Source organism: Amblyomma mixtum, chromosome 10 (assembly GCF_055824585.1).
Source record: "Amblyomma mixtum isolate Tamu chromosome 10, ASM5582458v1, whole genome shotgun sequence".
Taxonomy (NCBI): Eukaryota; Metazoa; Arthropoda; class Arachnida; order Ixodida; family Ixodidae; genus Amblyomma; species Amblyomma mixtum.
The window spans coordinates 12,851,066-12,878,647 of record NC_143021.1 but is presented as its reverse complement, the minus strand read 5'-3'; the positions used below and the strand labels follow the sequence as shown (position 1 = coordinate 12,878,647).

The window sequence follows — 27,582 nt, the reverse complement described above, 5'->3', positions numbered from 1 at the left end:
TGCTTTAAATGCATTTTTGCATTGCCAGCTGATACGAATGCTCATGCGGTGAGAAAGCGGGCGCAGGCGGCTAGAGGTGAAAGCGGTTTGTGGTTTGTGGGGCTTGTGGTGTTTCGCAGGACGACACAACGATGAAGACTAGTGCGTGGCCCCCAGGCCCACGCCCAAAGGAAAGAGCCCCGTTTATTGGAACCTGACAAGTATATATAGACACGGAGTACGTCACGCATGCGCCGAGCATCACAAGAGTACACGTGCACTTGCTACGATAGATACTATCACACGAGGATCGATAACGCCACATCTTCCCTTTCCCTTTGAGAAAACTAAAGCAGCAACTTTCAAAACAAACTACAACTATTCAATGGAACCGGTTCCATGAATGGCATTCACAAATACCGTACCGTTCCGGCTTTCTTACTTTTCGGCCAAAGCGTGTGACATGTTCACCCTGTACCGCAGGCGAAGAGGTTTCCGGCGGCGGCTGCAACGGATCACTTGGGAGACCTCCCGTTCCGTTCTCCTCGGGACCGTCTGGAACAGTTTGTGCAATGGAAACAGAGTTCCCGTTCTCCTCTGTACCATCTAGGCTAGACAGAAATTCATACTCCCCGTCCCTGGAATCCGAGCCTCTGTTTGGCGCCTGCTTGATTAGCGCTCGCCGGTTTCTTTCAATGTGGCCCCCGCTCTCCAAAACCACAATATACGAGCGTGGCCGCTTTGCGCGCTGAAGCACCACACCTTCCCGCCTGTAGTCCTTGACCCAAACAGAATCACCTGGCACCAACGGGAACATATGTCGGGCAGCATGCCGGCGATCATAATTTTGCCGCTGAGTCTCCCTGAAAGCTGCGTCTTTTTCCCGTGCTTCTTTGAGATTGGGGGTCTTTGGTGCCAGCTTCTTTGGGTGGAGAAGCAAGGTAGTGCGAAGGACCCGCCCCATGAGTAGCTCTGCTGGCGTTTTAAGCATGAAATGGTTTTAGCTCCCGTTGTCGGCAGTGTGGTGACGTCACGACGAGATCGAGAGCCAACATCTGGGCACTGAATCCCACTCATCCGGGCACTGAATTCTACTCATCCGGGCTTTAAGAGAAGTTTATTGGACCCAGGACCAAAAAGGGACATCGGTCCCTCTACAAAAACAAACCTACATTGCGGCCTGTCGCCCAGTGCACACACACACGCGCAGGGAACTTAAAGAGTCCAAAACCACGAGATGTCCAAGAAAGTTCAGGGGTCCATACGCGCGGGGGAAGCACGCCGGATGGAAATACCGCCCACAAACATAACGCGCGAACAACGCACACACACCTCGCGCACAAACTCCGGGCGCGAACATAGCGCGCACCAACATAACGCGCACAAACGCGCGAACAACGCACACAAACCTCGCGCACAAACTTCGGGCACGAACATAACGAGCGAACATCGTGTGCAAAACACGCGCACCACACAGGCGCACCAGACTTAATATGGCAGGAGCCGCACCGACACACGGCCCCTGCCCGCGACGATGAAGCGGGTTGACCAGCGCCGAAGGAACTAGTGTTCCTCCAGCGACACGAGGTCCATGCACGCTTGGGCCAACATGCGTGCACGTACCCGCTGTAACATAGGGTACATGGCCCTCTGTGGTCGTCCCTGCAGAGCCGCCACACCTCTCTGGCGCCACAGCACGAATGCCTCGACGCAAAGAAGCATGCGTACGAAAGGGTCGCGAAACATACAGTTGGGGCCCAGGGTCGCTCCAAACATTCTAGACATGAGAACCCAAAATGTCCTGGCGACAGAACACTCAAAGAGTGCGTGCGACAAGGTTTCAACAAGGCCACACTGCGGACATCCGTCGTAGGGGGCCACGCCCCAAGCCGCCAGGCGGTCTGCCGTAGGCAGGGCCCGCCAGCCCCGCAGCCAGCCAAAGTTTCGCACGTCTGCGGGAAGGGATGACGACGTCAGGTCCCGCCATCGCACCTCTCTGCTTAGCGCCAATTTCTCCTGTGGGGCTTCTTTTACGGCCAGGAGCTCGCATACCGGAGAGGCGGGAGTTGAAAAAAGCTCCACCTCTGGCAGCGCTGCGGTGAGGGACCTGAGCGTCTGGCAGACTCGCTGGAAAAACAGAGGCTGCTGGATGGCTGTCGACGCACTGCTCGGGAAAGAAAAGGGAGCGCGACGTACCGAGTAGGTATGACAGGAGCGCCCTACCCGGGTAGCCGGCCTGGTTAGCCAGGTCGCTGGTCGCCCGCAAAGCGAGCACGTTGCAGAATGTGGGCAGGTGGGGAATGCTGAATCCCCCCATCTAAGTAGGAAGCCGGAGGAGCGCGCACGCTACAGACTCCGTCTTGCCTGCCCAAAAGAACGAGCCACATAAAGTGCCCAGACGGAGCGTGAAGGTGCGAGGTGGGTGGGCAACACGAGCGACATAGTACAGTGGGGCGCACACCGACGCGCGGATGATAAATGCGCGCTCCGCGAGGGAGAGACGGACACGCGCCGCCACTGACAATCGTTTCTCAGCGGTCTCTCTAAGCCAGGTCCACGAATCGCGAGCTGGCTCACCGGTCGAGAGGAAATTAACTCCTAAAGCCTTCACGGCCGAAACCCACTGCACGTCGCGCAACAGGTCTTAAGAAAACGCGCCAAAGCGCATCGCTCTACTCTTGCCCCTGTTCAGCAGGGCGCCGGACAGCTCGCTGTACACATCAAACAGCCGCAAAAACGCTACGTAGCTGTCCTCGTCCCACAAGAACAGGGACACATCGTCGGCGTATGCCGAGACCTTCACCTGGTCGTGGCCCGGGAGCGGGAAACCGCGCACTGAGGGGCTCGCGGCGATACGGCGCAGCAATTGGTCAAGACAAAGAACAAAAAACGTGGGCGACAAGGGGCAGCCCTGCCTGATCCCTCTGGAAACACAAAAGGGAGCACTGATCGCTCCGTTGACGGTCAGGTGGGCCGTAAGCCCCGAGTAGAGGAGCCCGACTCTGGCTACGAAGGCTGATGGAAAGCCAAAAGCCTCGATTACACCCAGCAGGTACCGGTGCTCGATACGGTCAAAAGCTTTCTACTGGTCAAGCGAGACAAAGCAGCCCGGGATCCCCGCTCTCGAGGTGAATGTGAACAAGTCACGAGTAAGTGCGAGAGCAGAAAACACCGAACGGCCGGGCACGCTACACGTTTGCGCTGGGCTGGCCACCGAAGGCAGAATCGCGCTCAACCTGTTCGCCAGCAGTGACGCCACGATCTTGTAGTCTGCGTTGAGCAGAGTGATCGGACGCCACGCCTGTGGGTCACATGGGCACCCTCCCGGCTTCAGAATGAGCGTGACTCAGCTCTCTCTGAAAGACTCTGGTCGAGCTCCGTCCGTCAGAAAGCTGTTAACCATATCGAGCAGAGGACCCTCTAAACCGTCGTACAGCTTCGCGTATAAACTGACAGGGATACCGTCAGGTCCGGGGGCCGAGGCAGCATTCATTCTAGCTACTTTGGCGCGGAGCTCGTCTGGCGTCGCCGGCGCGCAGAGCTGGTGAGAGAGCTCGTCCTCGACTGCGGGAAGACCCTGGAAAAAATCGCGGAGTGCGTCCCGAAACGCGGGGTCGCCTGCCCGCTCAACACTGGATTCAAAAAGCTGGGACACGTGACGTGTGAGGACTTCGCGTATCTCCGTGGCGCTGCTGCTCGTGGCCCCGTTGGGCAGCGCGATCTCCGCAATGAATGCGGCCGCATCCTCAACGAGGGCGCTGCGCGTACTTGCCGCAAAACCGATGGATCGGCTACGGGCCTACCCTGAACGAGGGCTCGGCTGGCAGCGCGCGAAGATTGCCGCAGCAGCGTCTTGTAGCGAGCCTTCAATAAATCATAATAGTCTCGCAAAGCGGCGCGCCTCTTTTGACTATGCGGATGCGAGCCAGCGTCTCGTTAAGTTCGCGGGTGATGCGTGCTCTACGCTGGCGGCCTTCCGCGATAAGGAGCGCGCGCCACTCGCCCTTTCTCTCGTCCCACGGCACTGATGAGTTAGCGCGCGCGCCCGGAGCACCCAGCGCACGCTGCAACGATGTGAGACTCGACCAATCTGTCAGTAGGCTGGCGTCCATTCGCCACAAGTCTACTCGTGGGGCGCACCCCCCCCCGAAATCCAGCACTACTGACAGCGGTCGATGGTCGGTGATGCGCGGAGTGCCCGCGGGAAACGCGAGCACCTCGCATGAAGCTACATATGGCGCGAGAACGGGCGGGAGCGAGAACTTGCCGAGCCGACTGGCCGACCTCCTTCTCTCCCATGTGGCCCCGAAGTTATCGCCATGCGACGAGACCCATGCGTCGGTAAGTCGGAACTGCGCGCATAGATCACGCAGGGAGCGCGCGCCGGCGTACGGCCGACCCTGACCTGGGCCGCGTACATCACGTGAGGGGTCCAGCACACAATTAAAGTCGCCCACTATGAACGTGGGGTAGGAGTCAAGCATAAAGCAATCGAGCGACTCGAAAAACTACGAAGAATCGCCTCGTTGCGCCGGCGCGTACACAACCAATGCCCTGACCCGTCTGCCGTTAAGGGAAAAATCGATGGCCAAAGTGCGACCGTCGACGCCGTACGTGCAATGTGCGCCTGAACGGAGAGAACTATCGATAAATACGACACCGACACCGCATGACATTGCGTCAGTGAGTGAAAAGAATGCTGGCACGAGGAAGCGATTCTTAAAGTTGGTAACATCAAGCGCGGTGCGGAAGTTCCACTCCTGAAGGAAGAGAATGTCGACGCCCTGAGCGCGAGCGAAGTGCATCACCTCCCTCTGCTTATCCAGCGATCGAAATCCCTGAACGTTCAGGGGGAGGAGATGCACCGTCGCCATGATGAAAAAGCAGGGCGCCGACATTCCGCCGAGAAGTTTAGGGGGCCCCGCCATTGGCGGAGTCGCTCGCGCGCGCTAGCTTTTTGGGGACGGACGGATCGGCTGAGCCGTCCGAGTCCGCGGACTGCGACAATACGTGCTTCCCCGAGACCCTACTCAAGTCCATGGGTTCTGCGGAGGGTAGAGAGTCGGTGGCATCTCTCACCGCACCCTGCGAGGCATGGTCAAAAGGTTTCGTGCACGGGTTGCGGTCGGTTGAGTCCTGGGCCTTCTCCTCCGCGACCTCTGGGGGTGGTCGGCGCCGTGGACCTCGAGGCGGGCCGGCGGCGCTTGGCAGGTCGGTCGCTCCGGGCTGTTCGCAGGGGACGTCCCCGGTGAGGCGGAGCGTCGCGCCACGTGAGGCCGCACCGTCGCTCTCGTCCGCTGTGGTGGAAGTCTTCCTCGCCAGAGGAGGACGAGTCTGACGAGCTCATCAGGGAGATCGGCGGGAGGTCGCCGATGTACGGGAACGTGAGCGAGTCCGTCGACGCCGTGTCCGCGGTGTTCTCCGGCTGCTCCTGCGGTGAGGCTGCAGGCTCTGGGCCGGCCGCGGTTTCCGACACGTGAGTGGCGGGCGTGTCGTCGTCCTGGCGACGCGCGGTCTCCGCAGGGGGCGCAGTCGCGGTGGCAGGAACCGAGTCCTGTGGCGGTTGCGCTGCTGACGATGCCGGCTTCTTCTGAGGGCCCCCTGAAGCGGCCGCCAACGCGTAAGAGCGCGGCCGCAGGCAGTCAGCCGTGGTGTGGGCTCCGGAGCAGCGTCGGCACGCCGCCTCGCATCCGGCCGTTTCGTGCCCGAACTCGTCGCAGCGGGCGCACCGCGGCGTGCGGCAGGCCACGCCCACATGTCCGTCCTGGCCACAGCGTGAGCAGACCTTTAGAACGCCCCTGTAGTCGAACGTGACGCGGTGACCCTGCACGGAATGAAATTAGGTACCGCCTGCTTCATCTCCATCCTGACGAGGCGCTGGCCGTTGCTCACGTGGCGTCGCCCCTTCAGCGTCGGATGAGAGATCTCGAGCACCTTGCCGTAGGCGCTCAGTGCCGAGGCCAGCGCCGCGTCCCCGACGAACAGCGGCACCCGGAATGCAGTTACGTGGACCACGGAGGGGCCCACGCAAGAGACTGGGACAGAGATCCCGTTCACTGGGAACGATCCCTCCGCGAGGAGCTTTTGTGCCGCCGCAGCCGAGGTCACAGCGATACAAAACTCGAACCCTCCTTGATGTTGGAGGCTTTCGAGCCCTTTCGGGCCGAGGATGCTTTCAATGCCGTCGACAATATCGTTGGCCGTGGCGTCCGCGTTCAACGTGAAGCAGTGCGCCTTGGGTGGAGGCGCCCGGAACTCCGGACCAGCAGGACCGGAAGCTGGCATGGTGGCAGCAGGGGGGCCTGGAACAGCAGGACCAGTCCAGGAAGGGGCTCCCGGGCAGCCGGCGGGTAGCGCGGCGCCGGGACGGCGATCCTCCAGGGGAGCGGCGCCTGCTCCTGGGGGCGGGGTCCAGGGGTCCGCTCCGCTTCGGGTAGGGCCTCGCTCCTCGCAAGACCGGCAGAACGGTCCCAAACGAGAGCATGTTTAAACGAGACTCTCTAAGCCCTCCTACGGGACCGGCATACAAGCGCCGGTTGCTCTCCAAACGAGTCACAAAAAATAACTACTGCAAGTGTCTTCTCAATGTTCATCAAGATATCACTCGAGCTGTGCATTTGATTGCAAGGAATTATAATTTCCGATTTCTAATAACGCGTGCGAAAAGCACATAAATGCCACGATACACTTCGTTGTCATACGTGATCTCTTAGGGGCTTCGCGCGTCGAAGCAAAGCCGCGTAGGCGCACAGGGGCCCGGGAGAGGAGCTTCGTGTCGTCTGCTACCGCGCTGGCGCGCACCTCGCTTGCACCTCGCTTGAGGTGCGCGCAGGCGCAGCGCTGTAGCAGATGACACGAAGCTCCTGCCCCGGGCCCCTGTGCGCCTGCGCGGCTTTGCTTCGATGCGCGAACGCGCTGGATCCGCTGGCGCTCCGCGGAGCGCGGCCACGCGGAGCTGTGTTCGCACTTAGAGTGGACCACCCTGTACGTTCTTGTCAGGCCTGCGTCTCGTCGTGCCCGCGTACGCTTCTGCATCGTCCTGGATTTCAATGTCGCCACCGTCACAGCTGCTTAAGCCGAGCAATGGAGCCTGTGTTAGGCCCGTAAACATTTCATACTTACTCTACTCTCGGTTACGGGAGAGGCGCAATTTTTTTCCTAGGGGTCCCGGCGTGTCCCTGTATGCTAACAAAGCCAGATGTAGGCCACCAGATTTTAGCAACAGCTCTTTCACAGTTTTTACCATTCTTTCTACCTCCCCATTTGCCTGCGGGTACCTAGGGCTACACGTCACACGTTTGAATCCATAACAGTTCGCGAACTGGCTGAACTCCTGGCTGACAAATTGAGCACCGTTGTCGGTTACCAGCGTTTCCGGTATACCGTGAGTCGAAAACACCTTCTTGAGATCATAAATAACTTCTGTGCTGCTAAGAGAGGTCAGCGGACACAATTCTGGAAACCGAGATAAGTAATCAACTATTAGCAAGTAGTTACAGCCTTTCACATGGCAGATATCCGCGGCAACATTTCATGCTTACTCTACTCTCGGTTACGGGTGTCTCGGTCGGGATCATTGGCTCGCACGGCTGGAAGCGAAATTGGGAACACGTTCGGCAGTCGTCAATGAATACCGCAAGCTGAGCGCTTAAACCTGGCCACCACACAGACTCCCTTGCCCTTGCTCTACACCTTACAACACCCTGGTGGCCCTCATGAAGCAGTTTTAACATTCTGCTTCTAAGGCAGTGTGGCACAACAATGCGAGTGCCGTGCATTAGGACACCTTTACATACGCTCAAAACGGCGCGATTCTGCCAATAGGGCCTCAAAACGGCCGATAAAGAAGGTAGACTAGGCCAACCCTCACGGACGTAGCGACACAACGTACGACAAGTCTCGTCCTTCGCCTGTTCTTCGGCTACTAGCCCGAAGTGCGGCGACTCGCTCAACTCAGATAACACGCCGGCAACGTAACAGTTGACTTCATCGACCGAAACAAAGTTCTTGGTCTTTTGGCCTGCCACTGGTGCTCTGGAGAGTGCATTAGCTATTTCGAGATTTTTGCCCGGGACATACTGCACCTCAAAGCTGAACCGCATTAGCCGCATTCTGAACCTTTGAATGCGAGGCGGAACCAGATCAAGTGGCGTCTTTCCTAGCAAAGTAACCAACGGTTTGTGGTCTGTTTCTACAGTAATATGCAGTCCACGCACATAGCTTTCGAGACGTTCCGCGGCCCATGTTATAGCTAAAGTCTCCTTTTCAATTTGCGCATAGCGCATTTCAGTAGGTGCCAATGACCTTAAGACGAAAACAACTGGCCGCTTTTCTTTATTCGGTTGTACTTGCAGTAAAACTGCTCCTAGGCCGTACGACGAAGCATCTGCCGAAATAATCGTTGGACGTTGTGCATCAAACTTAGCCATACACCTATCTGAGCAGATAGCACTCTTCACACTATCAAAAGCTATCTGCTGAGGCGCTGCCCAGACCCACTCAGTGTTCTTTTGCAGCAGTTGACGCAAAGGCGTCGTTTGCTCAGCCAAGTCTGGAATGAATCGTGAACAATGATTAGCAAGACCTAAAAATCTGCGCATTTCTGCAACGTTCGATGGCGGCTTTAGATCTGCAATTGCGCGAACCTTCGCTGGATCCGGGTGTATGCCATCTTGGCTCACGCGGCACCCAAGAAAACAATGCTCTTTTACACTGAAGTGGCACTTTTCTTTGTTTAGGGTCACACCATTTTCGGCCAAGCGTTCCAAGGTGCGAAACAACCGTTCGTCGTATTCCTTCTGAGTAGAGCCAAAGACAAGGACATCGTCCATTAGGTTCACTAGGCCCGGAATTCCTTCAAGAATCTTGCACATTTGGTTTTGGAAATACTCCGGAACCGAAGTTATGCCAAAGGGTAGCCGCTCAAAGCAATAACGGCCAAACGGAGTAATGAAGGTTGTGAGCGGCTGACATTCCTTTGCTAACCTCACTTGATGGAAACCAGAGTTTGCGTCGAGTTTGGAAAACTTGACGGCACCGCTGAGCAACCCGAGTGTCTCATCAACAGTGGGGAGCACAAACCTTTCGCGTTGCACCGATTTGTTTAGTTGAGTCAGGTCAACGCATATTCGCACTTGTCCTGACGGCTTCAAGACGGGCACTATGCCAGCACACCACTCCGTAGGCCCTTGAACTTTACGAATGACCCCATTCTGTTCCATCTCTTCCAGCTCTTGTTTCACGCCATCTCGCAGCGGGATGGGTATGCGACGAGCAGTGTGAATGGCATCGGACACGGCATCTGGTTTAAGACGAATGCAGTATTCGCCTTTCATGGTCCCCAGACCGCGGAACAAGGAACCAAATCGCGTCTGCACTACCTGATGAACTGATGCTTCATGCACAAATTTAACTATTCCCAGGGTTTCTATTGCGGGTAAGCCAAGAATTGCATTGCTCACCGAATCGACAAGGAACACATCCTGTCTAACTGAAGCACGCTTCCACAGAATGTCGGCAGTAAACTTTCCCTTCAAGTTCAGCCTGTCACCGCCTGGTCCCATCCGAATAACATCAGTAGGCTGTAGTACCCTCGGAAGCGCTGGAAACGACCCTGGGACAACATTTACCTCGGCTCCCGTGTCAACTTTCGCCGAAACAACTGCACCATTAATAGCAATCTGAACAAAACGAGCCTTTGCAGATGACACAGTCAAATCTCCCACGGAAAATGTCACACAGTTCATGTTTGGTTGCTCCCCCCGACAACTGAGGATGCCTACCTCTGAAGGCTATGCTTCGGGTTCTGTGGTCCTTTGTGTCCGTGAGCAGACAGGTGCGAAATGTCCCCGGCGCTGGCACACGTAGCACAGTGCTCCTCTGGCAGAGCACGACGACCTCGAATGAGGGCCCCTACCGCAAGCTGCACACGTCTGGTGATCCAGACGTCTCTGGTTCGATGTCCGGCTATGAACAGTGTCGACTTCAGCCCTCGTCAGGAATTCATGCTCTTCGCGGTCCACAACGCTCCGAAGATCCTGCTGCTGTCGCTGCACAGCTTCTTTCAGGCGTGCCTTCGTGAGAGCACTATTTAGAGTCAGCGCCGCATCCATTTCAAGAGCTTCTGACAACTTTCCGTCCCGTAGTCCAACTACAAACCGGTCGAGAATCATCCGCTCTTTCATCTCCCCGTAGTCGCATCTATCAGCCAGCGTATGTAACTCCCTAACATACTGATCTACAGACTCGCCTGGTTCCTAGTGGCGGCGATGGAAGCACGCACTTTCGTAGACTAAGTTCCTTGTGGCGACAAAATGGGTGTCGAACTGTGTCTTCACCACGTCGTATTTCTTAGAGTCTTCCTCGGACAAGTTGAAAGTCTTGAAAATGTTGCGTGCCTGTCGTCCCATCGTGTACAGCAACGTACGCACCTGAGCCTCTTGAGTTCGCTCATGAAGTCCTGAGGCGAATCGGTAGTCATCGAATTCTTGTATCCACCCAGGCCACTCGGACGTCTTGTCGAAGTTGAAGCTCGCTGGCGGCTGCACCAAACAAAGCTGAGACGAAACCTTCGTTTCTTCCGACATTTTCTGGGCTGTTATGCGGCTGGTATACGATGCTGCTGGCGGCCGGCCACAGGCGGTAACCTCACGTCTGCCGTGGGTCCCGCATAACCTGGGCAACCACTTCTCACACCATGTGGTGTTTCGCAAGACGACAAAACGATGAAGACTAGTGCGTGGCCCCCAGGCCCACGCCCAAAGGAAAAAGCCCCGTTTATTGCAACCTGACAAGTATATATACAGACACGGAGTACGTCACGCATGCGCCGAGCATCACAAGAGTACACGTGCACTTGCTACGATAGATACTATCACACGAGGATCGATAACGCCACAGGGCTTTACATCCCAAAGCGACTCAGGCTATGAGGAACGCCGTAATGAAGGGCTCCGGAAATTTCGACCACCTGGGGCTCTTTAACGTGCACTGACATCGCATAGTACACGGGCGTCTGGAATTTCGATTCAATCGAAACTCAGCCGCCGCGGCCGCGATCGAACACGCGTCTTTCGAGTCAGCAGCCGAAAACCATAACCACCGAGCCACCGCGGCGGTCTGGAGGAGAAAGCACCAGAATAATGATCGCAGACGGCACCACCACTGGAGATATGCGCAAAACCGGTAATAAACCGAAACAAGTCCGAAAGTGCCTTTCGCTTTGTCGACGGTGTTTTTTGCTCTTCTCGTCTCCATTTCACTCGATAAAAAGCTCAGCGGTAACCGCACGCTTCGCGTGTCTTGGCACTTTCATTTCTTTCGCAATTAGGTTACCTCTTCACTGTCATTTACACGAAGGAATTCTTGTTTCTGCAGCTGCGACGTCACTCAATACGTCCACTACAAGCCGAGGTCAAAATACGCCCTCCCCATTCCCAGGCCACGCGCCACCAGACGAGTAAAGAGTGCGTGCTTGAACTGCCTGAACACACTCGGCGAGCAGCAAATTTGACACGCAGGTGCAATCCCTTGGCAGTGCAGACTGGAGCAGCTGACTGTAAGCAGGTGTAAGCGGAGCGCAGCAAAACGCGCGGGTTTAGTGGGCTTCTGGTACCTAAGATGATGATCACTATTGCATCTGTGAAAACTATGTTTAACGTCTGCGCCTTGAAGCGGGCGCGGCTGCACCTACTTCTGTGAACGAAAAGTCCTAACGTCCGTTCCTGCAGCTAACTTTATTTCTGCAGCCTGTTTCGTGGTCAACTTTGGTATTGACTGAAAAAGACTGCGCAGAATATAACCAACCCCTATATATAGCCTTCATTGATTACGAGAAAGCATTCGACTCAGTGGAAACCTCAGCTGTCATGCAGGCGTTGCGGAATCAGGGTGTGGAAGAGTGCTATGTGAAAATATTGGAAGATATTCATAACGATTGCACAGCTACTATAGTTCTCCATAAAGTCAGCAATAAAATTCCAATACGGAAAGGTGTCAGGCAGGGAGACACAATCTCGCCAATGCTCTTCACTGCCTGCTTACAGGAGGTATTACGGGGTCTGGAATGGGAAAAGTTGGGGATAAGAGTTAATGGAGAATACCTGAGTAATTTCCGATTCGCTGATGACATTGCCTTGCTAAGCCACTCAGGACAAGAACTGCAAAGCATGATCAATCAGCTAGACAGGCAGAGTAGAACGGTGGGGCTAAGAATTAACATGCAGAAAACCAAAGTAATGTTCAATAGCCTTGCAAGGGAACAGCAGTTCGCAATTGGTAGCGAGGTGCTAGAAGTAGTAAGAGAATATGTCTACTTAGGGCAGGTAGTGACCGCAGAACCGGATCATGAGAGGGAAATAACTAGAAGAATAAGAATGGGGTGGAGCGCGTATGGCAGGTTCTCCCAGGTCATGAATGGTAGCTTACCAATATCCATGAAGAGAAAAGTATATAACAGCTGTATCCTACCGGTACTCATCTATGGGGCAGAAACGTGGAGGCTAACAAAGAGGGTTCAGCTTAAGTTAAGAACAACGCAGCGAGCTATGGAAAGGAAAATGATAGGTGTAACGTTAAGAGATCGGAAGAGGGCGGAGTGGGTGAGGGAACAAACGCGGATTAATGACATCCTAGTTGAAATCAAGAGGAAGAAGTGGGCTTGGGCAGGGCATGTAATGCGAAGGCAAGATAACCGCTGGTCCTTAAGGGTAACGGAGTGGATTCCAAGAGAAAGCAAACGTAGCAGGGGACGGCAGAGAATTAGGTGGGCGGATGAGATTAAGAAGTTTGCGGGGATACAGTGGCGGCAACTGGCAAAGGACAGGGTTAATTGGAGAGACATGGGAGAGGCCTTTGCCCTGCAGTGGGTGTAGTCAGGCTGATGATGATGATGATGATGATGATGAAAAAGACTTTAGTTGAAGATTTCTTTCGTGCAAGCGCGAAATTTTCTCATCAGTGCACCGGTGACGACGTCATCGTCTGACCGAAAATGCGTACAAGGAGCCGCATCTTGTTTGGTGAACAATACGACTCACGATGCTTTATGCTTAATTCAAGCAATTCAATTTTCAGCGGTTGCAAGGTTTTGTAATTATGCACCACGATAACCCTTAAAAAGTGCAGGTGAACGCGATCATCTGCCTGGCAAAGGAAAGTCCGGGGAACGAAAGGCGCGTAGGCAGGTGGTCTCGTTAATATAGTGTGCGCGTACGCCGTTCTGCTAATCATTTGATAATAAAGTATCTCTGCCGGGGGTTTGTACAGCATCAATTTGCATTAATTAAAAAGGACAACGTTTCTCCCACAAGCAAAGCAGACGAGTGCGATCCGACGCTTTCCGCAACACTCGGCAGAAGATTGACAAGGCGCATAATTGGCACTTCCCACATTGATTGGGCGCGCTGCCGTGTAAACAGTTATCAGTGCCAGGTATACGTTACCATGACTACACGTGAGGGCCATTTTCGTTCGTTAAAATGCCTCATTACTCGCTCCACAATCGCTGAAACCGGAGACGTGAACTCCGCGGATTTGTCACGGCATGAAAGCCTCATGCGTTAAAATTCAAGAACCTCGGAAGTGGGTCCAGGGGCGTCTCGTCTGCCTCTAGTGTGAACGTGCCTTCAATGCACTAGCGCACAAAAAATGTAGCAGGAAGCTAAGGGAGAACAAGCATTTGAAATTGCCTCATTGGGACCGGCTATACGCGTCGATACCATCTTAGATCACCGCTCGCCCCATGTATAAATTCAGGCACCTTGAAAATAGTCGAGGACGCCACTTTACCGTCGTTGCCATGCGGTTGCTTCATACTGAAATAACGAAACGAGTGCATCACTACAAACTAAGGGGCAACGCTCGCAGTGTATACGTGAAAAGAAAACGGCAAAGCGCGCATTCATTCCTGCAAAGGGGTAATCTGGGCGCAGCACAGATTATATCGCAAATTTTTATTGAGTGTTGCATGACTATTAGGCAGCAGGCAATTAGCTGACAAGAGAAATTAACAATGATTAAGTCACTTCCGGGCAGTTGGCATCCAGTTTACTGAAACTTACTTAAGTTGGCGTGTAAGCAATTTGCTTCCTATTGACTCAAGCAGTATACAAAACATTACGACATTTTGACCGGCTCACTCAACCAAATTTCAATTTTTATTCAGCTGTTATAGACTCCGCAAGAATTCAGTAAGCAGTGAAATGGAACTCAATGTGCATTTCTGTAAGGTCTCCATGCCTGTCTCGCACTCATTTCCGCTGCTTGATCCATCTGGGAATGGCGCGCTTTAGGTATCCACCCGTCCGTAGAGTGGGTGTCTTTTCTGGATGACGTGTTACCCCTTAGATAAGTACCCGCTTCCCATTTTTTGATGTTTTAAAACTCTACAAACCTCCCGTAGTACTGATTTGCCGCTTTATCTCAAAAGCTTGAACCCAAAATGCCCCCTCGCAAAAAAAAACAAAAAAAAACGAAAAAAACATGCGCGGTGCAGCATAATTTTCAGCGCTATGGCTCAGTGCAGAGAATGAACATGTGGAGAAAGATTTCCACTATAGCTTTCTACTTCAGAGACTCTGTGTAGCCATGTAACAGAAACATATGCGGTGCGCCAATATCCAAGCAGTTGCAATGACATGGAAACTCTCCCAACAAGTGGCATATCTGCCAGCTGTTAGAACGTTGCGTTTGCAGCAACATGCTACACAGTGAAACCTGGGACGTTGTGACTTCTGCGCGGTTTATTTCCCAACCTGGAACTCTCTAAGCACAACGCACTAAGCGTGTTGCCAACCGAGCATCTCTGGCAGATATCGTGTGTGCACTGCATGAACAGCTGCATCCGTGGCGAGTTTTCCGAGCCCTAGGCCTCCTTTTTTTTTCGTCATTAATCTCGCAGCAATAAAACGCAGGAAGCAGTCATCCCCTCCGTGCCAGCGATGGAATAATGACTGCAATGAAACAGCCAGCAGTGCTATATCGATTCCAGGACGCTGCAGAACGGCTACACGAACTGGCTGAGTGACGTAATAGAGGTAAGTAGCGGTTTGTTTCTCATCTGTGACTTCCCAGCATCATGCGCAGATAAGGCAGTACTGTACACATTCATGTGCTAACTGTTCAAGTGTTTGAATCATATTTGCTTGTATTGGACCAGGCAAATACTGTAAGCCTGTTTTTTACTGCGTCCACGATGACTACTGTTCTCCAGAGCGAGGTGAAACATTGCACGCTTTCGCTACAATGGAAGAACAGTGAAATGGTGGCGGCGGACGTGAACAACATGCCTCACTTAATTACGGCCCTTCCTACTTGTCCTCAATGTTAGTTACCCTTCTCACGGCGCTTCGTACCGCATCTCAACCGAAAATAGCCCGTAGACCAAACGTGGAGAAACGTGAAGAAACGGAAGGGGGTGATAGGGCAGGCCATTATGATATGGGATAGGGTAGCGTGCCTAGCGCAGAATCTGCAGTTGGCAGAATAGAGGGCTCAGTAGATATGGGAGAGAACTGCGGTATTTCAAAAGGCACGCGTTTGAAGCTAGCACCAGGAGATTTCGCGCGCGCGGGATAGTGACCTGTCGGCCAGTGGCTAAGCCCTGCCTGAAAGCACGCCAGCTCAACAGCGCCGACCAAGGTGATACATCGCTGATTCAACCTGGCAGAGTCCTTTAAGAGTGCATGTACTAAGGTGAGCGCGCAATATCAAGACGAGCACGCCCTGTTTGCGAAATGTAGATATTTTAAGAGCGAAACAAAGGTACAGGAGGTGCAGAAGGCAGGGGGGCAGCACCGGATAAAAAGCAAACTACTCGGGCGCACCTACATTCAACTTTCAATTAAATTCGCTCACCTCTGCAGGGATTCAGTACTGAGAACTCGTGCACAGCACCAAAAGCCATAGCCACTTAGACTGGCACAGAGTTTAAAAAATGCTTGGCCCACAGCTCATCAACTGAGCTGGTTTTATTATCCTGTATTTTCTTTTCTTGCCTTCTGCACAGAGATCAAAATCTATCCACATAAAGGACGCTGGTATGAGCCCGAGATAAAGGGGGACGACTTAGTTTTTTGATGTTGGATTTGACTTTCGATGTGAGTTAACTAGCAGAACGCACTGAGCGAGGGATCGGTGTAACGAGTACACCGGTCCGCTTAAGTGCAGTAGCTCGGCCCCTCTCTTGCCGTGGCTTACTCGCTTCATCAGCTGGTTTTTATGGGGGGGTTCGTTTCCTTGTGCCGCCTGGTGCCCTTCGGGCATGCAGTGCACACGAACCTCCTTGTAGCCTGGCGCTTGGCTCGTGTGGTGTAGAATCGTTAGAAAAATCGCTTTTGATCCAGCCTTAAGTAGACAAACCTCTTGTGCGGTGGCGCTATTTGGCCAAGCTGCTTTTGCTCCATAAAAAAATGTGCACGAAACCTCAGCTGCACCTATTTCGCGCAATTAACGTTAGCACCGTCTTGTCGCGGAGTGGGATTAGTAGTAAGAGTGAGCGGTATTATGGAACCGGTTTTGTGCTAGCATAATTGCTGGTTGTGGAGGAAAGGAAATGAGCATAAACTGTCTCACTTCTCGGTGGACACCTCAACCGTGCCGTGAGGAAAAGGGGGAAGGTGGGAATGTAAGAGGAACGGAAGAAAGAGGTGCTGATGAGGAGGGCTTCGGAATAATTTTGGCCACCTGGGGGTCTTTAAAGGGCACTCATATCGCTCAACACACGGGCGCCAGATGCGTTTCGCCTACGTCGAAACGCGGCCGCAGTGGTCGGATTCGAACACGGGTACTCCAGCTCAGTAGCCGAGCACTCTAGCCACGTAGCTACCGAGGCAGGTGTGCTAACTTACCATTGCGTTCGATAGGCCACGGCAGTTCGCCAGTGCACAGTCTTTGTTAAGAATAAAGAGCCCAAGAAGTTTCCTTCCAGCACTTCATTGAGGGGTAATATTCGCGGAGCTCCTAATTTCCCGAGTGGTGAGGACGACAGTTCGCGCGTCTTCAAAAGACATGAAACGCTGGCGATGGATAAAAGGACCACACCGCACGACTCAGAAGAAAACCACTTGAGCCGTATACTTCTGACAAAGGATGTACGATGCGCCCCGCCGCGGTGGCTCAGTGGTTACGGCACTCGGCTGCTGGCCCCATAGACGCGGGTTCGAACCCGGCCGCGGCGGCTGAATTTCGGTGGAGGCGAAATTCTGGAGGCCCGTGTACTGTGCGATGTCAGTGCACGTTAAAGATTCCAAGGTGGTCAAAATTTCCGGAGCCCTTCACTACGCCGTCCCTCATAGCCTTAGTCGCATTGGGACGTTAAACCTTAGTAAACCAAACCAGTAAACCAAAGGATGTACGATGCGTTTCATGCTTCCGCTCTCGCACTGTCCTGTTCACTAGACTCAGTTACGGTCACGCCACGGTTAATGCATGTCATGCACAAAATTGAAGGGAAAATGCACTCATCGAGTCGGGTGGCCTTCCTTAGTCCGACAGCCGAATTCATGCCTTTCCGCAGGATTGCGCCTGAGACTTTGCAGCATGCTAGTGTTCACTCTACAATCACTGTAGAAGACGGTGATTTCTCTGGTTTAAAAACTGTGATTCATTCCGCTTCTATACCACCTAGCACACTTGCAGGGACGAGGAATAGTTTAGATATTCTTTAGAGTCCAAGCGTTAACGGGAGCTCTATTTGAGCAGAACGCTTCCTCCAGCTGACACTGGTGCACTAGTTATGTGTGACACTGATATTTCAGGTGCTAATACATTTGCCTAGAAGGGGAAGCGTGGCGAAATGTGCACGCTCAGGTATTTGATATATATGAGTTACATGTGGTTTCTGTAGGCGTCCGTCTTGCATCCAACCTCTAGAAACTGCAAAGTGCTGCCTTAAAGACATTTTCGCAGGAACAGGCAACCAGAGATGTATGACGAATGGTGATCCAAATTATGTTAGTCTGAACTCCGGGTTTTCGTCAAAATAGGTGCGTCTTCTCGGCATCTGGGCACCTAATATGCCATAATATTACGTACTGCCATATGACGCCATTTATCCGGGTTTGTGGTTGAACTCAGCGGTCATGCATGATAAAACGTTTTCTTTTATTGCTAATTATTGCGTACTATGTAGTATTGTCTTTATATTCTGCGTGGTTTGACGAAATCTTTTTTTTCCTTTAGGCCCGCAGGCCTTAGCCTGGTCTTATGTCTTACCTTTCGCCTGCGTCTCCTTGCTTTTCATATGCGCAGTCCACCACCATCAATATATAGTAATGAAAAAACTGAAAAACTGATGGCCTATGTTATCAAACATTATCTTCAAGTGCACAGGTGCAGAGAAGCTACCACGTGTGGCCCAGAAATGGCGCGAGTCCTGGAGTACCTCCTATTCGGCGTCGCCGTTTCGGCGAACCTGTTTCTCGGCTTGTACTTCTCGTTCCGCAAGTCTGGTGCTGGAGCGACCGCCACGACAGCGGAAGTGTTCCTGGGTAGCCGGATGCTGCGGACGCTTCCCCTGGCCGCCTCTTCGGTGGCTTCGCTCTACTCGGCGACAGGACTGATCGGTTTCCCTGCCCATTACTACGCCTACGGGTGGCACCTTTCGTGGACCTTCTTGCCACCCCTCATTCTCATCCCGCTAGCCACGCACGTGTTCGTGCCAGTGCTGTACCGTCTAGGCGTAACGTCGATTTTTGAGGTGAGTCGGCAGATCGCCGGTGCGTATCTTCGTTAAGCGCCGCGCCATCGTATTTCCATAGACCGTATGCTAAAGAAGCTGATGGTAAACTATTTGTGCCGTGCCCTCATAAGTTATCCCCATCGTACAAGAGTGTCCACTTGTGTAAAACATAACTGGAAGTTCGAGTTCTTGGGCATTTCAAGAACGTTCTTGAATAAAAGCCGATGTCAGTGTTGCGTAACACAACAGGATTAGTGAGCAGAAATCTGAACAGATTGTGAACAGGATAGAAACATTTGTGTTCAGAGATAATTTGCGAGACTCTGAATCGTCAGTAACTGTTAAACTGTTCTTACATACTAGTTTATGATGAACGTTGCCGCGTGATGACGAAACTCAAAAGTTTAAATTTTCAATCTCCTCGGCAATTATAAAAATATCTAAAATGTGTTTTGTGGCAATGAAAGAAAACTTTGTTTGAGATTGACTCCCAGTAGCAAACGTCGCGTCTGAAAGCTATTTTTTAAGTATCTGGCTTGGGGGATGAGATATTTCTTTAAAGTACAAGACTGCCACTTGGCGTCCTGTTTTTACGTGTGAATCCTCGGAGAGAAAAGTCGTCGCACTCCAGAAGCCCCACCCACCCGCCACATACCCACCAGAGACCCCATAGCTAGCCGCCCGCCACCCATCCACCGCCGCTCTCGATCTCCCTCCCTGCCCTACACCACACTCGCCTAACTTAAACCTCCAGAAGCGCCATCCATAATTCCAATTATCCCTCCCAATTCCATCCCATTTCTCCCCTCCAGAAACACCAGCCGCCGCCAACCTGCCTTCTTGCGCCCTACCCAATAACTGCACCCTATAGAAACCCAAACAGCAGCGGACCGAAAAAATTCTAAGGATTGCGATTCTCCTTAATGAGAAATTTCAGCGGAGCTCTGTCGGTGCCTCATTCTCTGTGGGCACATTGTTGCTGGGTCTTCGGAATGTCTGGCAACAATGTTACTTCGATAGTAGTATTAGTTGAAGAAGACGACTATGTTCCATGCAAAGCGCGAGAGTGTGCTGCAATTTAGCACTGGGCGTGACCGGCTGCGACGATAGTCCCCTGCTCTCGTGCAGTGGCCAGCGAAGGTGATCTTTTCCAGTCGAGGCAATGTTTTTTTATTATTTATTTATCGGTTTTTCTCGGTTGCGCCAACGGCGACGACATGGCTCAAACCACGAACGGACGCTTAGAAGCTACGCTCTGAAAGCGACTGCGAAATCGATATCAAAGACGAAGTGGGAAAGCCAGCTGCTCCTCCCACCAGCCACATGCGCCCCCCCCCCCCCCCCATGTTTGATGGGCTGCCCATACACCCACCTTTACTCTCGACCAACCACTCCACCCAATCTGCCCCCACTTTCGAACCTCGAGAAGCACCATAAGTGCAATAATTGGAGGCAGAAAATAAAATGGAGGAGATATGAGAATAGACAACTTGCAGACAATCGCGCTACGCAGTCACAATCTACACCCGCAGTGTTTCACGCGACATTCACAAGAACGCAGCAAGAGCTGGCATGAAAAGCCAATCTCACCACCAAAACAATGACTTCCATGTACGCCAAAGAAACAGCGAGCAACGGAAAGATTCAAGCGCGAAGAAACACGCGAAACAGTGTTCGGAATGCGTGATAAATGTTCATGAAATATCATTGTTATGCAGGCACAGTTTCGTCGCTCAAGCTAGCCGACGTTTTCATGACCTGCTCCGATAGCACCAAACATCCTCAGAGGGCGCCATCAGCAGTGATCTTGCCAAGCACTTCTGCGAGCATAGGTGTACTTCTCAGCTCCACAATAACGATATCACTTATTCGCAGATCGATCAACCCATCAGAGGAATCATCGATGCGCGCATGAGTGTCCCATCCATCGCGCTTCGTGAGATGGAAATCCACGATTATTATTAGGGGTAGAGAGCTTACGAGCCTTGCTGGTTACACTTTATCATACTTTGTTTATGGGCCTTTTCTTGTATCTTCCATCATCGGTACGATAAAGATGTATTTCAGCCTCGTCCGTACAATCAAACTTGGTTAGTTAGACAGGATCGGACTTAGAGTCCCTACATCAGCTATATGGTCTGATTAAGCCCTGCAGTCCCCAAAAAGATCACGCACCAACCAGCCCCAATACGTAGCCTTTATCATCTACGTATTATGAGTAAAGTACCACGTATTGTTCGCTGCTTGCACATTGTTTTTTCCTGGTTGCGGCTTTTAAACACTTTTTTTTCGTACACCTTCTTAACGCGTATCCGCGTAAAAATGTACGGGTGTTCTTTTTGTGTTCCTTCACGTTGTCCTTTACCTTGCGTATGATGATGGTGATTGTTTCCGTGCCTCCTTTTCTTTGTTCTTCCCTTATCATTTTCATCATGAACAAAGTTGTCACTCCTCGCCTCTCTCTAAATGTAAGGCCTAACGCAAAGCCCGCGGAAGTGCCAAAATATTTTCCACTCACATACCGATTGTTTGTATCCAACTGAATAATACCATAGCTTATTATTCTATTTCCGAAGTCTGAGCGCCCTGGACAGACGCACTCTTTCTTAAGAAATTAGCGACTAAGTCTGAGACCACGAATCTGCTCTCACCAACAATGAGCATCATGTTGAAATGGTTTTGTGACGTCATGGACCAATGCCGGCACCGATAAGATGCGGACACACTCCTTGAACAGCCCTCGCACTTTCACCTGTAAATACGGCATTGCGAATGATCCAGCACGACTCAATGTGACTGCTGGGCAAATTCGACAAAAGATCTCAGTGTTGTTTAGCACCGAAGGCCTTATTTTTGCTCCACGTTCACCCTCCGCTCGACCACCGTAATTATGATGACGACAGCCGCACGAGCGAAACAGTGGAGGCCGCAACGACGGCGACACATTGCGAATGATCGGATGAACCTTCTCTCTGCCGAGGTGGTCCTATATGTGACCAGCAACGAATACAAACATGGCTAGCTTTGAACGCAGTGAACTACTTAGGTGAATAATGGCGAGTTGGACTAGTCGGATGTAGTTTATCTTCAAAACAATATTCATAGTACGCACACGGACATAGTACGAGTAGACACTACGAGCGCTCCCGACCACGACCGTGAAATAACTATGTGAATAAGAATAGGGCTGAGTGCATTCGGCAGGTTCTCTCAGATCATGAATACCGGTTCACCAATATCAGTTCACAGAAAAGAATATGGCATCTGTACCTTACCGGCACCCACCTATGGGACAGAAACCTGGAGGCTAATGAAACGGATTGAACTTAAATTGAAGATAGAGCAGCCAGCTATGAAGAAAAGGAGCGGCATAATAAATGGGCATTGCAGGGCAGGTAATGCGAATTCAAGATAACCAGTGGTCCTTAATTAAGGGTAGCGGGCTGGATTCAAGTAGTGGGCAGTCGTAGCAGAAGGTGGCTTCGAGTCATGTGGGCGGATGAGATTAGAAAATTTGTCCGGTAAGGTGGTGGACCTGGCGAACGACAAGGTTTTTAGAGTGGCAGCTCTGCTGGTGGCGTTTCGAGCATCCGAGTTATGCTCATTCCATGGGTAGCATCCAATATGGCCGCCTTCATAGCAACGACATTGTATTAGAGAGTTGCCATGGTAACCGAGGTGGTTACATAATGGAAAAGTGATGGCAGTGGCTTAGCTCAGCTAGGCCAAGATATATATAGTGAAACCAGTTCCATCTACTGACATTTCGGTACCGACACGGCGTCGTTGTCGTTCAGCAGCTTGGCGACAACTCTTCGCGACACGTTCCTCTCGTTCTTCGGCTCGGCCGCCCGTTCAGCCTTTCTCTCCTCGTTTTCACGCTCTCGGCCGGCCTTGTACCATGCGAACACTTCTGGATCGCAAGACTCAATTTCACGCAACCTGTGCTGCTGCCGTGACGAGCACGGCCGCTCTCCTTCTTTCATGGCACGCTTCTGAGGAGCGAGCGCATCGCTTCCGGCTTATTTCCCAGCTGCGCGGCGCGACTCTGCGGATGCGTAGTGTGGCGCAGCGGCTGCGGCAACATGATTGCCATAGTACTGAGTGCCTTGGTAACGATGCATGCGCAGTAGTAGCTTTTGACAATGTTACGACCCATCTTGAGACCCGCGATGAAACGGTGGTGGATTCAAAAGTAGCGGCAATTTCGACGGGTCGTTTGACCCCCAAGATGACCCCACGGCTCGGTGCCAACGACCTTCTAGAAGGACCGACGACCGGGGAAAAAAGGGTGTCCCTCGTCTTAAAAAAATCCGGAACGAATCAGAGGAAGCCTGCGCAGCTGCGGCTGTGACGTCATCATGCCAAACCTGTGTTCGATGGACGCCAGCTGCCAACACAGTGCGACAGGGATGCGACTTGCGCTTCCTCCTCGCCAGTTCCCAAGTGTGGGCTCTACAACAGGTGTCTTCGTTGGTTGTGTCGTGTGGTGCCGATCTTTTGTGTCACGATGAATTGCCGCCTGGTGAAAGGGCTAAACAAGTGTCTTCGTTGGCTGTGACGTGTGGTGCCGATCTTTTGTGTCACGATGAATTGCCGCCTGGTGAAAGGGCGGAGCCTTGAGCTATTTAACCTGCGCCCAAAGTGTGCACGAAAGCTATGAACCTTGGGTAATAGGTTCATCCATTGGCTCTGGGCCCTGGGAAAAATGCTCATCCAGTCGATCGACGTCATGACCTCTTAAATTTTGATTTCTTGCTCTTCTTTTTTGTAAATTTATGTAAATAAGTGTCTTAGTTTCTTGCCATTAAACCTGCTTGTTTTCATATATCCAACTTCGAAGCTTCATACTGTTCCTCATCCTGTACGAGCCCCCTTGGTGATGCAACAACTGGCCACGCTACCTCGAGCCGTAACAGCAGACACCACGAAATGCGCATCTGCTAGCCTAGTGTAGCTTTCGCTACAAAAAAATTACAGGCGGCAGCATTATGCTCGAGCACCACGAGCTGAAGCTAAACTTGTGCCGTCACTAACTCTGGATGTCCGCGCAGGGCTTCCCATTCCTCTCTGACGGCATGCTAGAGCGGCTTAGCTGTGCCACCGCAAAGGCGCCGTGAGGAAAGTTCCTTCTTCATGATTCCCAAGATGTTTTCGATGGGGTTGAGGTCAGCCCCTTTAGGCGGCCACGGGAGCTGACGCACGGCGCAGCGCTCAAGAGGGTCAGTTACAGCACGCGCCTTGTGCACGGGGCTGCGGTCGTGCTGGAACACTTAGCCGCCATCCGGAAACGGTCCTTCGAGGACGTAGGGAATCATGTGCCCGGTGACGATTTCGCAGTAGCTCTGCCCGGTGAAATAGCCCTCGATTCACACGAGTGGGCCGAGGCCGTCCCTCTGATGGCGTCCCAGACACTGCTGAACACCGGCCACTGCTGAGCACGCTGTAGGTGTGCTCCAGTCACTGGATAGGCAGTAATATCTAACATGAGCGCAATATAAAAGGACAACCGAAAACAAAACTGCGACTCTTTTCTTCACACTGCCGGGGTTTGACGAAGTGCGGCTATCCGATTGGTCTGCTACAGCCCGACGTGCTCGATTAATAGGCGATGCGCGCTCCCCTTCGCCGAGACCCTCAAGAACAGAGCAGCTGAACGCAGCACTAGATATTTATCAAGTGCGACAAGCCCCCGCGCTAGAGCGAGGGCGAAGTTTGTCGTCACTCGGGGCACTCTGGCTGCAAGCGGGGGGCTCGAGATAACAGCGCCGCGGTCCGGCGCCGCAGCCGCTCTGCTGCCCTGAGCGGTGGTCCATTTACTTTTCCGGCGGAGAGTACATCGTGAGATGCACTGTGCCTGGAGCCGCTGAACTGATGAGTCATATCGGCACTAATCGTTGCACTCCGCTTGTAAGAGAACTTTTGCACTGCACTGAAAAAAATTCCTCGCCAAGCTCTACCACGATGACCTCGCTGTACATCGCAGCTGCAAAGAGATGCATGATGTGATCATCAGTGCAAGTACAAATATCGCAGGAAAACGACAAGACTAAACTAACGCAGGAATTGTTTGGCGCACAGTGTGTGAGAAGGTACTCGCAACACATTATTATAGGTTAACTGCTAAAAGATGCTCAATATTGCCACGCGGCTAACGCGCCGCGCGGCCTCCGCGCTGAGTCGACGACGACGACGAAGCGGCGGTGGGCTCTCGAGGCGCGCTTCATTTTGCTCGCGGGAGAGTTCACGTCCCTGCATTTCGCATACTGGACTCCCTCGCCGCGCACCCGCCCCGCCATGTGGAGCTGATATGGGTGCCTGCCCACTCCGGGAATCCCGGAAACGAGGCCGCCAACGCTTTAGCCCGAGCTTCTATCAACCGGGCACCGGCGGCCTCCGACCTGGGGTTCTCGCGGGAGCGCATGCACTCATTCAGTGAAATGACGCAGGCCTACAAAGCCGAGCGTCGGCTCTACCCCCCACCTCATCCTTCCCTCGACAATTACCATCAGACACTTTGGAGGCGGCTCCAAACACGCACTTTGCCCTCCCCTTATATACGCTCGCGATATCACCCAGTCCACACGAACCCTTCCTGTACCCTCTGCCACCACCCCAAAGCCACCCTCGACCATATTCTTTTCCTCTGCCCGGCGGATCCTCCCCCGCGGGGCCTGGAGCACCTTACCTCATGGGAGGCTTGGGAGACCCTACTGCGCTCCGAGGACCCGGCCAAGCAAGCCATCGCCACCGGCCGGGCTGCCAGCGTCATGAGCCTCCGGGACATGAACGTTTGAGTGCAGTGGGGCCGTGCGTGGGCCCAAGGACCGACGTGTCCAAAACTCCCTTGTTATAAATAAAGTTTTCATCATCATTCTGTTCTGTGTCCTGCAACCCGGCTCTATAATTAAAAGAAGGCTCCCAGTCTTGGGTTCTTCCCAACGCCTACCTTCACGGCTCCTCTGGCCGTGACAATATAAAACCTCCTAGAATAGAATTTAGCAAATTTGCCTTCCACAGTATGGCTAATTTCTAATCTTTACTTGCCGTGTCACACCCTGAAATATATATTAAAAGACACAAAAGATAAATATAGCTCTTAATACAAATTAATCTATCTTTAGTACGCCTCTAAGTTGCGAGCTGTTTGTTAGCCTTTTTATGCCAGCAACGTATGGCGCAGGTGGTAGCATCTGCTCCTCACCGCCGCAAGAACAACTGCTTTGAACAGTTTTTTTCTGTATGGAATAAAATATTCCATACAAATGCGCTTGCCCAGTTTTGCGAAATGCGCTGAACACAGGAGAATGACTACACTTTTTTTATCAAAAAAAAGTAAGCAAATTATCGATGTCGATTTGCATGCATGTAACAGGGGAGACGGAACTCTTACTTCAAAACCACACGCAAGCACTCTTCTTAAAGCTCATTCGTGATTAATTAAAAGACAACATGGGTAAAACTCTCTGGAACAAGAAATTCCGCATTTTCTTGTACGTCTGCAAGTGGCCATGAAACGGAGACACGGCACAGCAATATTACACGTGCCCAGAGATGCCTGCTGCAATGGAAGAAAAAATTAAAAGATCACTGCGGCGATCCGAATTGCAGAATGCGAAAGCATCGACACCTCATCGCTACTCGTCGCCTCTCAATATCATATTCTTTTTGTTTGATAAATATTTTCACTGCTTAATTAGCGTAACTATCTTGTACTATAATTACACACTCTAAGAACTGATACTCTCTATGATAGAGTATACCGGCTACTGCACTCTCTTTAGCAGCAGTTTACTCCGCCTAAATTCCCTAAGGAGTGAAACGCCTGCTTCGGTAAAGAGTAAAACTGCGAGCGCACTCCCTCTAGGGCCTGAGGGAGTTGGAGGTTGTTTATTTTCTTAGCTTTTGTACTGCAGCGGAGCCATATATATAGTGACCTGTGACTCGCATCTCATGCAAACTAGTGATAAGCAAAAACAAACAAACAAGAAAGTGTCCTGTGCTCCGCCCACAGCGCCAGACCTTGTACATAACCGATACGTGCAGTGTACATTTTGGAGATTATTGTGTTGCATTCATACAGCATATTTGATTTGATTTCAATGGATTTTACGTCCCAAAGCGACTGCACTGACATCGCGACGTCCCAAAGCGAAGTGCACTAACATCGCGCAGTGCATGAGGCTTTGGCGTTTCGCTTTCATCGAAATGCGACCGCCGCGGGGTTCTGAATAGTCTATACCATTCAGCAAATTAAGTCATGCACTTCCGAAGAATGCGTTTAAGAAGACACTGTCATGGTAACTGTCGCAATTTATCCTAAACATTAGTTTATTGCTGTGTGAATATATTTTATGCCATTCGGAACCGCCATTCACATTTTGCAACATCTATTTCAGCACAACAACCTACAAGGAAAAGCGGTTCGCAGAAACGAGCGATGCTTCTGTTAAAGGAAAACACTTCTGTCAGATCACGTGAACCTTCGCGGTCGACGGCGAAACATTAGTCTAAACACTTTATATGGCATTCCTACTACGGTATGAATGATCGACGAGTGCTCTAGGGAAGCTACACATCATTTTAATACGAATAATAGTGCATCAGGACACCAGTTAACTCGTTCGCGAAGGGCGAGTCAACGTACCGTACACCATGAAATTGCTGTCGAGTAAAGATTTACCATGGCGTTGTGGCGTTCAGATGTTGCCTTTACTGTTTCGTCATTTACTGAGCTGTGCCAACTCTAACCAGCCAGCGATCTACCAATTTAGAGAACAAAACTCGCGACATATACGCACGAAACTGCCGCTGAACTCAAAATGTTAGCATATATAACTACTGAAAAGGATTACAACCCGTCCCAAGTATAGGCGAGAGCTAATAAAGAAAAAAAAAGTATAGGCGAGAGGTAGCGCACATTG

General features: G+C 52.0%; 1 protein-coding gene and 1 pseudogene across 1 annotated transcript in view; one reads left to right on the top strand and one right to left on the bottom strand.

Moving 5' to 3' along the window:
• Positions 1 to 361: 361 nt before the first annotated feature.
• Positions 362 to 10,565, bottom strand: LOC149325159 (uncharacterized; annotated as a pseudogene).
• A 4,271-nt stretch (positions 10,566 to 14,836) lies between these two features.
• Positions 14,837 to 27,582, top strand: part of LOC149325158 (sodium-coupled monocarboxylate transporter 2-like) — a 194,356-nt gene continuing 181,610 nt past the window's right edge. The window contains exons 1-2 of the mRNA XM_089563580.1: positions 14,837 to 15,014; positions 18,303 to 18,676. Of these exons, the coding sequence (XP_089419706.1) occupies positions 18,341 to 18,676 (336 nt within the window). The 5' untranslated portion in view covers positions 14,837 to 15,014; positions 18,303 to 18,340. The remainder of the gene's footprint in view (positions 15,015 to 18,302; positions 18,677 to 27,582) is intronic.